This window comes from Hyposmocoma kahamanoa, unplaced genomic scaffold, assembly GCF_003589595.1.
Source record: "Hyposmocoma kahamanoa isolate Upper Pololo Valley unplaced genomic scaffold, ASM358959v1 66, whole genome shotgun sequence".
Taxonomy (NCBI): Eukaryota; Metazoa; Arthropoda; class Insecta; order Lepidoptera; family Cosmopterigidae; genus Hyposmocoma; species Hyposmocoma kahamanoa.
In genome coordinates this window covers 25,393,557-25,408,926 of record NW_020653854.1, presented here as the reverse complement: position 1 = coordinate 25,408,926, position 15,370 = coordinate 25,393,557, and the positions used below count along the sequence as shown (strand labels likewise).

General features: G+C 38.3%; 1 protein-coding gene across 2 annotated transcripts; it reads right to left on the bottom strand.

Moving 5' to 3' along the window:
• Positions 1–1,401: 1,401 nt before the first annotated feature.
• LOC113231782 (mannosyl-oligosaccharide alpha-1,2-mannosidase IA-like) lies at positions 1,402–14,483 on the bottom strand. Of its 2 annotated transcripts, XM_026466311.1 has the most exons (10): positions 14,058–14,483; positions 13,117–13,335; positions 10,623–10,802; positions 8,871–8,973; positions 5,185–5,286; positions 4,051–4,278; positions 3,407–3,545; positions 2,946–3,090; positions 2,120–2,236; positions 1,402–1,712 (listed from the first exon to the last, which is right to left on the bottom strand). In XM_026466311.1, exons 1-10 carry the CDS (start codon positions 14,283–14,285, stop codon positions 1,593–1,595), a joined length of 1,581 nt encoding a protein of 526 aa, XP_026322096.1. In that variant the 5' UTR covers positions 14,286–14,483; the 3' UTR covers positions 1,402–1,592. The 2 variants fall into 2 exon arrangements, with proteins under 2 accessions (XP_026322096.1, XP_026322097.1); XM_026466312.1 differs by lacking the exon at positions 2,120–2,236 and having other exon boundaries at positions 1,403–1,712.
• Positions 14,484–15,370: the final 887 nt, after the last annotated feature.

Genomic DNA, 15,370 nt, shown 5'->3' with positions numbered 1-15,370 from the left:
TTAAACGCGATTGTTTATGGCGCTTTTTTCTTAACTTAAGCTTGTGTTTGCTGTTTTGTTTAGCGACAACATGTTTTCTAGTATATTATTAAAAGCTGTAAGTACACGAAGACTTGCTTGGCCTTGCTCTGGTTGTTAGCACCCACCCTTTAACCCATTGATACAGTCCGCTACAGAAACTTCTGTAAAAAACCAATCACATAAAAATAAACGCTCTTAATTTGTATTCAAATTCAAATTCTTTATTTGCCACGTCACAGGCTCGTAACATTTAGCACGTCAATAGTAGAAATTACCTTATCACAGTCATTCACACTAATATTTGAGTAGTCCACTAGCAAACAGCGCTGTGTGACATTTTTAATAATTTTAGTGGCGTGAAATGGATCAGTATTTTAAATAATTTCAAATACTTCAACAATACAGTGCCAAGGTGTATTCTGAGCAAATCAGTGAGCGTTGTTGACCACTTTTGCAAAAGTCGCTATCTTTCTTAGTTTTACATTTTCTAAAGTTGCCATTTTGTCGTCAACCTGCAAACACTGCTTTATTGAGTATAAACTCGTGCAAAATCCGTTATTTTGTTTCAGTCCAAAGGTCAAAAGATGTTTTTCTGGGTATTCAATCATCATCAACCCAATTACACGTCCCCCACTGCTGGGCACGGGTCTCTTTGTCTGTCTCTTCATCTTTTTGTATATATCGAGTTCCTAGGTTTTCGCGAATTACACACATTGAGAATGAAATATTTTTTTCGGATCTATATCGCGTATATTTGTTTTTTTCAACTGCCTCCGTAGCCGAACGGTTACCATACCGGACTGCCACGCAGAGGTCCCCGGGTTCGATTCCCGGGCCGGGAGAAATATTTGTATGGCCTACATTTATTTCTCTCGTGAGTTTGGGTGTAATTTGTGGTTGTCTATGTGTGTGTCCATGGCACCCGCGACACAGGGTTTCCCTAGTGCGGGGCTATGTTGAGTGTGTGCGTTATTATTATTATTATTATTATTTCAAATAAGCCCTATATTCAGCCGTAAGTCCGTGATCATGGGATCCGTAAAGTGCTCGAAAGTTTGTGTGTTTTAAAAACAAATATACGCATTAATTCAATAATCATTTGTCTGTATGAATAAATTGTAAGTGAGAAAATTAGCCAAAGAAATAAGGACTTGGCAGACAAAGCATTTTCGACGATAACTGTACAAAACACTACAGAGCGTATTGTTAAAATTAATTTAAATACACTCCTTACACACATAAGTTCGATGCCACACGATTCGTTGCGTCGGCGTTACGACATCTTCTAGCAAACCGTGCCAGACGCTATCCCAATTAAGCCACGGAACGAACCAGAGTTTCTTCGACGATTCGAAGAAAAAGTTTTCCCCAGTTTTAGAAATTCAAATTTTTAACGAAGGCTTATGGAAATGACATTTCGTAGGTAAACCAGTTTCAAAATTACATTTATATTCTTCGATCAATCAAACATACTAAAAATTCAAGACATCTCGAATTGTGTCCGGTAGTGTATTAAAAAACAATTCCTCTGTGGTTTTAATTTAAGAGGTTGCGCTATATTTCCTCAGCACTTAGTTGTCCTGGTGGTACAGCTGGTTCTTGCCTTTGATGGGCAGCGGGTGCGCTTCGGTGTTGAACACCCACTCATCAAGCGGCACCAACGAGTCATCGGAAAACAGCAGGTACAGGTACTGCGAACGATACATCGATTCAGTCAGTAGAAACATTGGAACACCCCCTGAACATTCAAGCTTCGTTAGTCTTGGTATAATATTTTTGACAAGCAACCAGCCCCGACATCACACAATGATACTCGGATTTGGGTTCCTTTGGGTTCCGTTGCAACTTTAAACTGACCCCAGATTCAGATGCTACCAACACCACTTATCAACATTGGAACAGATTAAGCCTGTCCATGGAATAAAAGCGAAAAAGCGTTATGCACTTCGCGTTGACTGTCCTGAGTAAACGCGAAACGCGTTAAGTCTTACTCGCCCTTGTTGCATGGCTTAAAGGTTTTTGTGACCGCGTCAAGCCGATGGTAATAATAGTGGTGACCTTCAAAGCGAAATTTCGTCACAAAAGCCAAATAACTGACCTTGAGCGTCTCTGCGAGGAAATAACTCTGTTGTACGTCGTCTTTTTTCGGACGTAGATGGTATACATCAAGGAGACCCGTGTACCCGCCGTCCACGCGGCAGTGCTTTTCCAACGCCTTATCAAAACAAGCATTGTTTTAAATAAACTGAAACTTAACTTGTTGTATAAAATACATGAACGGCCCCTTAGGGAGTATTGCTCGCATCTCTGGGCAGGAGCTCCAAAATGACTTGACCTACTTGACTCCATCTAACGTAGGGCGGTTCGTATTTTTCAATGATCCCCAACTCACAGACGGTATAGAGCCCCTTAGCCTACGGAGAGACGTTGACTCTCTGTGTGTGTTCTACCGTCTTTATAATGGGGAGTGATCGCACCTCCCGCCAAAGGAGTAGAGTCCATCCCCACAATGAGATGCCTGGCATTATAAGACCACGCGGGCATCTCGTTCGTTCCTTCCTCGAACCTGCAAGATGTGGAATGATCTTCCTTCTGAGGTATTTCCTTTGTGCTATAACATGGGGTTCTTCAGAAAGAGTGTTTACAAGGTCTCTCAAAGGCTGGTAACGCATAGGCAGCTCATCTGATGTTGCAAATGTCCATGGGCGACGATTCCCCACCTTTCATCAAGTGGCTCGTCTGGTCGTTTGCCTCCTTCTTTACACATAAAAAAAACTATTCAATGAATTCTTGCACACGGCCGCCCATTTTGAATTTTGTCCTGCCATACGAATTATACTTAGCTTGAACCTGTACCATTCACTGAGGCACTGGACGGCACCGTCAGTCCTGCATAAAATAACCCACGAGATATAGATGCCTACCTGCACACCCTCCCATCCCCAATCTCGATACTTCTGGTCTTTGGTGAGTCTCCACATGATGAAGTAGCTCTCGAAGGTTTCTGGTCTCAACAGGTACTTCTTCTCTTTTTTCCTTAACGCTCGCGCTTCCACTGCACCATTGAATCTGAAACGATATTATTTGATTTCCAAAAAAGTGATGAATGTAGAGCTTGAAACCATAACTTATTTTTCTGTCCCTATATTTACTTGTACAATATTACCAAAACAAATAACCATATAAGTACTGTACACTACCAAAAAGTACTAAGTTTCTTGTAAGATTTCATTTTTGATCCCGTTTCATTGTGCTAAGCACGAACTGTGTCTTAGTTTTCCTTAAAAAATGACAGGAGGACACCTTCCTGGGTAACTGTAGAATACCCTCATTAGCAAATTTTGCTGTTGAGTACTATGAGATCAGACATTCAAAGAATAATCACCTGAAGGCCTCAGGTCCAAGTTTCGTCACAGATCTGGAATAAGCCTCGTGACAGGTGTGCGTCAATTTGCTCGCCACGTCCATGTAGCGTTCAGACAACGAGTTATTCAATGTCGTAGAGGCTAGTGCGAACATGCCACCTGGAATTCGAAATTACAGCAGCTATTTGGTGTGCCAGATGATGTACTCAAGTTGATTTTAGACCCTGTCATTATTGACGAATCTTAGTGCTGAAAAGATAGTGTTCAAGTGTTACCACAGAACAATAACGGGACAAAAGAAAACAAAAAGAAATGTGGATCAGGCAGCTTTCAAACAGCAATTTCTTGAAGACATCCTCTGGATCCAAGAAATTACAATCAAGAAGCAATAAGTAGCGGTAGCTAGTTTATTATTAAAGGGCCACTTAGATGGAGAGAGTTAATCGTACGTTATTACCACTTTTAATAATCACTACAAAATTATCATAAAATAAGTTTATAAACAGACAAGAATTGCTTATTCTGTTTACATGGAGATATTCAATGCTAGGCGGTTGGTGCCCACGCGTACGTTAACATGAAGAAACTGTTTTATATTCTTTCGATAGTCGTGTCTTCGAGATGAGAAATTATCTCCGTGTAAATGGGTCTTAAGATGACTTACCGGCAAAACAAGACAAGTGGTCCATTTTCTCCTCGACCACAATGCCGAATTGCAAATCAACCAAGTAGGACAGTCCTGAGTTAGATACGCGCAGCATCTTATTTAGCACGACTTCCATCGCATTGTCAAACATGATGCGTGCTTGCTTGTCGGTCCTTCCAGACATCAGCCATGCTTTCAGCAGGTATTCGTAGAAAGAGTCGCCGAAAGCGCCAAGGGACATGTGAGCTGGAAAGTTATACAGAATGTAAAATAGCGCGAATGCTTTATGAGGTGATTTGATTTTGTGTTTTTTTTATAGTATCAAGTGACGGGACGAACGACACGACATCAGGCGTGTGCCTGTCCCTAACAGTTGCATTGCCACTCAGAGCTATAAATCGCAAAGATCTGAGGAACACTGCCATTGCGCCCTTTCACCCTGAGACATAAGTTGACACGTCCCATGTGCACAGGCTCACTGAGTTCCGGTTCTGAAGGGTAAGGGTGCTTGTGAAATTCTGTAATTCCTTCCGTAAACCCTTCAAAACCGGACCGCAGTAATGCTAACTGCTTGCCGGCAGAAATAGGTAAGGTGGCAGTACTTCCCTGGACGAGTTTTTTCACAATAAGCTCTACTGCTACTAAAGTAAAAAGAATACTGGAAAGGAATGGTATACGTAGTTTAGGGAGGCTCCATTCGTGCAACTCAACCACTTTCTCAGTACCCATACCCAGATATTTAGGTCGTCCCGTTTTCGATTCCATCGGTTCTGGCTTAAAACTCCTGAGATCAGCACGTTACCTTTCTACAATATATATATTTTTATTTTTTGAGGATTATCCAATAGATAATCCAACTCACCTGTTGGAAAGTGACGATGAGGTCGCCGATGAAGCATGCACACCTAAATAACGCCTATTCACTCTCGATTTGAAATGGCCCAAATTATAGAGTTTTAGGAATAGTAGGTGTGTATGTATTGAAAATATTAATTTAATAAATAGTTTTTTACATTACATTTTTATTTAATGAGCACTGTTTATATTAGTAACAATCACACTTTTCAATGTCAAGGCATCGTATTTTAAATTGTAATATTGTTAAATTAATAATACGAGATAAACGATTGTATTACATTCGATAGTACTTACGCAGTGCCCACTGTCCGTTGTGCGAATTGATGGAGGTGTAGTACAGATTCCCCGGCTTGTCATTCAGCACCTGCCGGATGCGGTCCACCTTATCTTTGTAGACTGGAATACAATAACAATTAGTCAATCAACCTACCGATACTACATAAGTTAAAATACCTAAGTCTCTTACATAGACAGACGAAGAACATAACATATTATGTCAAGGACTGTCACGTAAAGTCTGCAATCGGCAAACATGTCATGGATAAACCTATACATTCAATTAAGTTTGACAAACCCTAGGTCCTTGTACAAATAGTTCGTTTTCTACATAGGATGCCGTGACATGGTCTGTAGTTTGAGGGGTACTGCCACTGTGCCCGTCACCCTGAGACGTAAGTTGAAAGGTCCCATGTGCCTGTATTTCACCAGCACCCTTACCCTTCAAAACTGAAACGCAGTAATGCTCACATTAGTACTAGGCGGGCAGAAATAGGAAAGGTGGCAGTACTTCCCTGGACGAACTCTTTCACACTGTACTCTCTCTCTACTGCTACTAAAGTAAACGTTCTTGAGTACGATGTTTTGAATCGGGGCTTTTTAACTTTTATTCTGTATTAAGAACTATATTCTTTCGAGCACAACCGTACTATAGTATAAATGATCTTATTATTATAATAAAAAACGTATAAGCAAAAGGATAACGTTAAAAAATTATTTTTAATAAAATAAAAAAATATTTTTGTTCCAGAGGGATGGCGACATCCCGTGTATTTTGTAACCCAGTGTTTTTGGCGTCGTGCATTAAGGAGACATTTCATTAACAAAGCTTCAATAAAGTTATTGAGTACACAGCCTGTAGAAGTTGGGGTTATAAAGTTGATATAGGTTATATTTATACCATTGTCCTGTATTTCGCTTGAGATGTATGTTCATGGTAGCAGAAAACAACAAGTTTTCAGTTTGTTCCCTAAAATAATAAAGAACTTCCCGAATATTCCGAAATCTGCCAAACTACTTTGTTCTACCACAATGAAAATGAATAAAAATTAAATCTGTCCAAATGACAGAAATCTGCCACAAATGGTCACACTGTTCTCAATATCAATGTGACATTGACAATGGCAAGAGGTCTCTTGTTAAAAGGTTCGTGTTTTACTTTTTACTTTATGTCATTAATGTTTAATTGATTATTTCAAGTGTTTCATAGCTTTAATGTTTTACGTGTGTACTATAAAATAACCAATACTTCAGGTAGGTAAACATTCCATCATGCTTAAAATGCAACGTACGTATAAGAACGTCACCCAGTCTGAACCATCTTTTCTTTTCCAGTCCAAGATATGACCGTGCTTCGTTTTTCAATCTATAATTTCTTTACCAACATCTATTCCTTTTTTACTATCGTATAATAATCATTCCGTTTATAATGCTCAGTTCGTAAGGAAAAATGATATTAAAATTTAGATTATTATTTATCCACTTATTTTCAGCTATTACCATCTCATTTCCATTTCCTTTCATAATTTCCATCCTTCATTGTTTAGATTTACTTACATATACTACCTACCATATACTATCCTGTAAATCACTGTGCCAAAATTCCGTTTGCTTTGCCATTTCCTTTCCCCGTTTTTAAATTCCTATTAGTATCCAAAAACCCACATCAAAGTTCCACAACAACAACTGCGACGACAACGATATCCTGAAGTCGCAAGGAGGAAGAAAATATTGGAAGAATTATCGAAAAATGGCAACTCAATCGAAATTGCATATGGCCAACGGCTGGACGCCATAGTGCCAGAAAATAAGAAAAAAATCTATGGTCCAATTTTTTTTCCATCCTCTAAGGGTCGAGCAGAATCAATTGCGTTGTATTATTGCATCTAATTCTAAAATACAATATTTTACAATTTTTTTATTCCCGACTTCTAAAAATATACAAAAATACATTGATGACTAGGCATAAACTAAAACGCAAAATTATACTAGCAAAATCCATGAACGGCTCTTCGTCGTTATTGGGGCAGCTTTTGCCATTCTTCTTTGTTATTTATTTCCAGTTTATTTTTGCCTATAGTTTTATTAGACATACACACATCAAAAAAAGTTTGCGATCAATAGCATAAGCTCCTATAATTCTTTAAATTTAACTTTATCAAGAAAAAATCTATGTTGTATGCTTTCTTTAAATAGGAATACCCTGTTTGAAATTAAAATATAAAACTATTTTTTATTATTTATTTTAAAAAATTGAGCCATTAATCACAATGTAATAGTGATAGAAATTTCATAGAAAGAAAAAGACTGTTTAATTAAACTTAAACAACAATTTATTATTAAAAGGTGTGAATTCAATATAAAATAACTCCTCCCCTGGCTCGAATACATGCGAAGATCCTCCTGGGCATGCTGAGGATCAAGTTATCCAGCATTTCCTGGGGTAACCTATCCCATTCTTCAATAGCGGCTTCCCTGAGCTCTGGAACTGTCTGGGGACGTGGCTCACGGTTCCATACTGCTCGTTTAAGAGCATCCCACGCGTGCTCTATTGGGTTTAAGTCGGGCGAGCCGGCAGGCCAGTCTAATCGTGTGATATCGTATTCTTGAAGAGCAGCATTGACTCGTTGAGCTCGATGTGCGGGCGCATTATCATCGACCAGTACAAATTGGTGCCCATGGTTTACTCGGAATGGTCTGACGATATCATCAATAGCAACTGCTTTGTACATGTCTGCTGTCATGAAGCCCCGATACGGGATCAAAGGCGTTCTAGCTCCAATCATAATGCCACCTCAAAAGGACACCGATTTTCCGCCTTGCTGAACTGTTCCAGTGGCAGTTCTTTGTCTTTCACGGTCGCCTGGTCTTCTCCAGACAGGGACACGTCGGTTATCTGGATGAGTGCTGATTCGGGATTCGTCAACGAAGAGACAGTTTTGCCAAATGTTTTCGTCCTCACCTTCTTCATTTTGCCGAAGTCTAGCCCACTGCAATCTTCGTTGTTGACGTTGCCGGGAATTGAGCGGAGCTCGCCAAGACCTCCGTGCTCGTAATCCAGGCTGGTGCAAGCAATTGCGAACGGTCTGCGTGCTAACTTCAAGCCCAGAGGCGGCCCTGACTTCTGCTTTTATTTTAGTGGCGTTGATTGTTGGATCACGGGCTGCCAGCAATCTAATATAGCGCTTTTGGGCAGCTGTCAAAACAGTTGGGCGACCGCTGCGGGGTCGGTCAGCTAAATTGCCCATTCCGTGATACCTCTGCAACGTAGCCACGACACAGGATTGGGATATAGCAAGTCTGCGTGCTATTACTCTCGTGGTGTATCCTTCTTCCCTCAAAGTTACTATTCTAGCTCGTAAAACCTCTGATAATCCTCTTGGCATTTTTTCAATCACAACTTTCCGCGAAAAATATCTTGAATCGCTTATAATTGACTAAATCAGATTTCTGAATGAGCGTAAGCTAGGACTGAAAGCCTTTTTATATGAAAAAACAATTGAACGGGGTCATTGTTTTATGTTCTAATTTATTTTTAAATAAAGAATCTAAAAAGAAGAAAAAATCATAATATAATCTAAAGTAACAAAAAAGATTTCAGTTTTTCGAAGTGATCGCAAACTTTTTTTGATGTGTGTACATATATCTTATGTGGATTTTAAATTATGTTCCTGTGAAACGTGTGAAATGGCGCGAATACTTACCCTCGATTCCAGTAACGTCAGACAAATAAGAGAATTCCAAATGCAATGTGCCGATTTCTGAGAGAATGCTGTTTGGAGCAGCCCAGCCGGAAGGGTAACTCGCCTGAAATTGGTCAAGAAGGAGTACTGCCCTGCTAAGCCGAAACGCGCTTTCTCTGAGATAATCCCTTTTAGCTTTTTTTATACCATTCAATAGCTATAATAATTTTGCATCTAATGGTATAATAGAAATAGCGCTATCAAACTTAAAACATAATTAAAAACCATTAAGAAGTATTTTTATTTCTCAATTTTTCTTTAAATTTCTAATAGATTTGGCGGCTTTCTTTATAATCAAAATAGCGGTATCTCACAAAATAGGTGTAATGGTACAATTTATGGATAATTTAGGTATGTCAATAAATTTATTAGTCAAAAATTCGTATAAATAAGTTTCAACATCTTCAAAAAGATTTATTTTTGAAAGTGCGAAAATAGAATTTACAAAATATCTATTTTCTCAAATCTTACTCCGATTGAGATAGCGCGTTTTGGCTTAGCAGGGCAGAATACTTGTCTACGAAACTTATCGAAATAGGATTTAAAAGAAGATCTAGAGAGGAATTAATTGATTCATTCATAGCACGTTCGCGCGATGTGCCTATGGTTGAAAAAGTTGGAATATCGCTTGGTCGAGGTGTATAGAGTTAAAAGGAGATTACGTAGAAAAATAAATCATAATTTAAAAAACCTTCATTCTTCTCAAATTCACGTACTTATCAAACCCTCCTTAACATATCTTTTTTCACTTCTCATGCTCTAAAAGTAAGTATAAATGGGAGCAAAGTGCATCCTTTAATCCGTAAGGAATAAAAAGTACCAAATTTTTTAATTTACTTCGAATGAACAAACTCAAACAGTCAGTAGTGCGCTCGCTTTTAGTTCCGTGTCTTTTCCGCATAGACGGTGGTGCCATATTATTTTCCCGCGTTACTGCGTTTGTTGTATCTGTATCTGGTCCTTAGACTACCCATCCTCTAAGGTCTGGTCGGAAAAAAATACCGCGAAAACTTCAGAATTTTGGTTCGTAATTTTGTTGTAGAGCAAAAACGATTGAGATATTTAATTGTTTTCTCGCAATCGAAGTGAAAATTAAACTTGTCACCTCGAGACAAAAGCCAAGAAAAAAAATGGCGGGCTTTTGAAGTTACAAGTACAGCTTTTACAATTCTGTTTTAATTTTATTTTATGAATATTATGAAAATTCGAAGAAAGAAATAGTGACGAAGAACGTTAGAACTATAATCCTTATTGTAAGCAAAATTATAAAAGAATTTATCCTGAAAATTTGAAATTACGAATTCAAAGTTTTTTAGTGAAACTGAAAACATAAATATTGACTCCCGCCGCCTAAAAGACTATTTAGAAAGCCCAAACAAGAGAACTAAATTATTTAAGAGAATGTGAAAACATAATGTGAAATACCACAATGGAAAATATTTAATATTTCTGATCTCAATAATTAAACGAAGACATGGCTCAAAGGACTTGTATCCAAGCCAAAACTCTTAATAAAAAAAATTAAAAGCCAATCAAAAGCCTCGGAGTAAGAGACACCTTCGCTAAAGCTCGAATGGCTACCACCTTGGGTATACCCGCTCGTTTTGATGCCTCGATAAAAAATATACCTACTATTTGACTTAACAAAACACCAGCTCAACAAAGCGCGTAGAATTAATACAGCTAACACCAGGGTCTATACCATGTCTATACCTTAGTATAAGGTTGGATGTGTCCATACGGCAGTCCAGTGGGAGTTTCAAAGGCCGGCAGCAAGGCGTCAGCTACCTCCGCAGCCTTGTCTTTGAACATGGAGTCGCCCGTGAGAGAATAGCACGCCAGAAGCCCGCCCATGAAGCGGATCGTCGTCTCGAACACGGACAGCTCATAGTCCTGGAATATTTTTAACTTAGTCAGTCTTTGTTCCACAGAAGTTAGTAGCAGTAGAGGTCCTTGTGAAAGAATTCGTCCAGGGAAGTACTGCCACCTTACCTATTTCTACCGCCAAGCAGTAATGTCGGCATTACTGTGTTCTGGTTTTGAAGGGTACTGGTGAAATTACAGGAACATGGGACTTGTCAACTTATGTCGCAGGGTGACAGGCGTGTAGCTTACCATCAGGCGCACGACTTGTTAGATATCATAAAAAAAATAAAATAAAAAAACACTTCTCAAGAAAAACACTGAAAGTATCACAGTTTCTATTTAAAAAACAACACTGTTGCATGATATTACTTGAGTTAGAGACATAAAGCACACATAATAAGGAGTGCTTTATTGTTTCATCTTAGAATAATAACGCATAGAAACCTAGTCCGCACACGCTAAGTGAGGCAAATTGAAGCGCTCCCAATGGGCCTACACGAGCGGGCGGGCCGTCAGTGCTGAAGGTCAACTTGCACCACGAACAGATCAAGAATTTTAGCTAAAAATGACGAAATGTGCGGTAAATGAGTGTAAAAATACGTCAGACAAACATAAAATAGATACCAACATCACATTCCACAAGGAAGTAACGCGTTTCAACTTGTATTTTTGTATAAATATTCAATAAAACCGAAAATTAACCTACACTAAAACTAGTCTACATGAATTTGATTTTTGCCTCACTTGTGACAGTTCGTTTGATATGAAACTATCATTCTATGCGTTATTATTCTAAGTTTCTAATCTTATTTATGTTATATCTTTTCTGATCACCGAAAGAACTGCCTTAATCATTTGCGATTCTTGTCCTACAACAGGTCTACTGTCGTCATCGAATATATAACCAGAAATAGAGACGAAATAAGGGCCATCCGTCTCTGGCAACTCATCAGGAAAATGGGCCTTCTATCACTTTTAAATATCAACTCTCGTTTGCGCTGAAATCACAAATTAGAATATTGAAATAGTACAGCGCCAACATCTGACCTGTGTGTATGTCAACGTATATTCCAAAAATATTCTGTATTTGTTGTAATAAAGATACCTAATATCTGTAGCAATGGAACAGTCCCCACTGTTACATTCGGTGGTGGGAAAAAACAGCTAAACATCTAATTACAAAACAAACGGAATCATATTTCATCGGTAATTAAATATTAAATATGTAATTTTGCAATTTTCGTCCATTATAGCAAAGCTCAAGTTTAACTGGTAGATTTGAAGTGAAACAATTGACAACACCCGTCAATTGTTTCGAATTCGGGCTGTCTAAGCGGAGCGCAGTAATGATTTGGCAGAGTAATTTTCAAACAAATTAAATGACATTTCGTCTATTTCTGGTTATATACTCGATGACTGTCGTGTAAACAAGATGAATGCAAGTTTCAAGAGCTACCGCCTTCCTGCTTTTCAACGTTCATGCCCTAATAACATCTGCCTTCTGCAATTTGCAATAAATGAATAAAATTTGCTTCTGGTGCAATAAGAACACATCTGCAAAATAACAACTTTTCATAAGAGAGGTGTAAAGGTTCTAGAAATGAAACTACCCGACATTTTTTTTATGCTTAAAGGGGAAAGCTATAACATTTCACATTATAGCTACATAATTTGTTTCATGTGGTTCTATATTGAAGTTCTATTCTTTTTCATTTAAAACTAAGACCAATCATTATCATAGATTTCATAGTGTTTCAAATTTAATAACTCGTTTTGGCTGCAGCGGTTCTGACGAATAGATTTGGTTGGTTCCGCATTATAGTGAAAGTGTTGAATTAATCGCTTAGGAAATAATATGTTGTAAAATTGAGAATATACACTGATTAGTAGGTATACGGTGTGAAAACACCTATTCCGCTTCCTAAAATTTTCACGATAGAAATAAACACAAACTTACCTCGAAATTTTACAAGAAAACCGCTGCACTCTGGACTTTACAAATAACAATGATTTTTTTTTATATTAACTGAATTATAGAAACGTATAGTATACGATATACGTTTTCGAATGGTTTTAATGTCGTTTGTAAAAAAAAATATATTTTAAATTAAAACCAACGTCACTACCGCTCAACCCGCGCAATAAACCGATTCAGTACGGGAAAAATATTAATTCGATCTCAGGCAGTATCTCTATAGCCTATCTATAGAGATACTACCTGTATATCTCTTAAGCCTAGAAAAGTTACCGACTAAATTTCGTTCGTAGAATCTTTAAACGTCTCTCCTCGAAAGTTTTAATTTTGCAAATGTGGTCTTATTACATTAAGCATACGACTTACAACTTCTTTAAAATTCAAATGCTCCGCAACCCAATCTCGGCCTTCTCTGAACTCGTCCATCATGCCCATCAGGTACAGCGTGTCCAAGCCGTCGACGATCGTGGCTCCCAGGTCGTGCGGCCCGAAGACGCTTGACAAATGAGCCCGTTTGGACATTGGCTTCAGTTCGTTCTTACCCCACGCGTATACTTTGTAGCTGTTCCATGCGTGCGTCATCATCTGGGGATAAAAACAAGTCTTTTAGTCAAATTACTTGGGGCTATATTAACTTTACGCCCCTGTACTCTAGCCTTAGTGAAATGAGATCGCAGAAGGCTCCGTCATCCGTTATTATAAGGGATGGTAAAAGAAGATATGTTATACTAGCAGTATAATTGAGCTGCTTGTGTAAGAGGAAGCCCGCACAGGGAAGGGAAGTGCTGCCACTTTACCTTTTTCTTCCGCCAAGTTGTAGTGTGGGCATTACTGCGTTCCAGTTTGGAAGGGTGCCTGGACCTGGTGAAATTACAGGCACATGGGACTTGTCATCTTTAGTCTCAGGGTGTCGGGCACAGTAGCAATGCCCCTAAGATCTTTGCGATTAAAAGCTCTAAATAACACTGCAACTGTTATGGATAGGCGTGTCGCTTACCACCAGGCGCAAAATTTGTTCGTTCCGACAATTTATATTTTAAAAGTAAAACAACTTCTGAAGAAGAGAAGAATGGCATAAGTGGAGTTACGTCAAACATGTTTATTGCTCCATTAGATACAAAAAAATGCAATCCACATCCTCTCCAATTCTTGTAACTCTGTCTACAATATTAGTTGACAGAATTACAAGAATTGGAGAGGATGTGGGTTATATTTTTCTGTATCTAATGGACTCCACTTAAGTCATTCGTCCATGAGGTGTGCCATTATGATGTTCGCTTTTTATTTAATTACGCTTAATTCAGTACCTGTTTAACAGTAAGCGCTTTTTGAATTGTGTCGTTGGAGCTGGTCACATAGCCGCGTGTATTGTCTTCCATAAACTCTACCGGCGCGGGATCGGCGGCGCGAGGCCGCCGCCTATGCAAAACCGTCTCATAGTTCAAATTCATTATGTACATGATCAAGAACGTCGCCCCAAAAAGCATCAGTGCCGTTATCGCGAAATGTATTGTAGCGTACATTTTGTTACACATTGTTTCAACAATACGAAATTTACATAATAATGCTGATTTTTATCAAGTTGTTTATATAAACGAAGCAAACTTTGGTATCGAATTCTACGGTTTACGCAATAGTTACATATTAGGATTGAATCTCTGCCCTCGGAAAATCCGGATGAAAATCGTACGTATTTCTTTTTTCAAGCAAACACAATGTTTCGGATGCTTTGCAGGTCCCGTAGTCACGGCTTACTAACGTAATGAGAGGTTTGTTTGAAAAAATAAATATACGCAGTTTGGTTCGGAAAAAATAGTATTTTCTAATACTTCGGTATTTTTTTGATACATTACATTGTGATTAAAACAACAAATTTCTTAGAGCAACGTTAATATTCAAGGAAAAACACTTGAACAACGAATAAACCAAAATAACAATAAAATATCAATCAGAATTTCTTGAATATTATTTACCAGTCATTTTCACATTGAAATATTACGTACAAAAACTTGTTCTAATAAAATTCTAATCTAAAATTAAAATCTTTATTATTGCCACAAGCCGACAATTTTCAAGTTTACAGTTTTCGTAACACGAGTTTCCGAATACGTTTGTCATAATTCACAGAACAATACATAAATTGAAAATAATTAAAAATACATAGGGCGCACTATAAGTTTCCGGAACTGGCCACTTACATAAACAATATTTAAAAAGTAATTACAACATTTGTAAGTGGAACTCTTTGGCTATAGAATACAGTTTGTTTCATCTGATTGTCACTTGTTTTCACATTGTGGCGTCATTTTTAGAAATTGGTTGTCTACGTCACCATGGATTTAACACGTGAAAACTTTCGTAGTATGATTTTCTACGACTTTAAGTGTAACTTATCAGCTCAGCGGAGCTTCGCACGGCTTCAAACTGATTTTGGCGATGAAGCACCATGCAAAACGACTATTTATAGCTGGTTTCCAGAATTCAAACGGGGTCGTGTAAATCTTAGTGACAAATTTCGTGATGGTCCACTGCTGTGAACAACAAAAACATCGATGCTGTGCGCTGTATGATCAAAACAGACAAGCATGTGACATACCATGAGACTCGGGCATCATTGGGC

What these genes read in the sequence shown, in the direction of transcription:
- LOC113231782 (XM_026466311.1), bottom strand. Translation starts at nt 14,285, where the DNA reads ATGTGTAACAAAATGTACGCTACAATACATTTCGCGATAACGGCACTG. An exon ending in AAGCGCTTACTGTTAAACAG is followed by an intron (nt 13,336 to 14,057) that starts GTACTGAATTAA and finishes TTTTATCCCCAG; the next exon opens with ATGATGACGCACGCATGGAA. An exon ending in CAACGGACAGTGGGCACTGC is followed by an intron (nt 4,279 to 5,184) that starts GTAAGTACTATC and finishes ATAACTTTCCAG; the next exon opens with CTCACATGTCCCTTGGCGCT.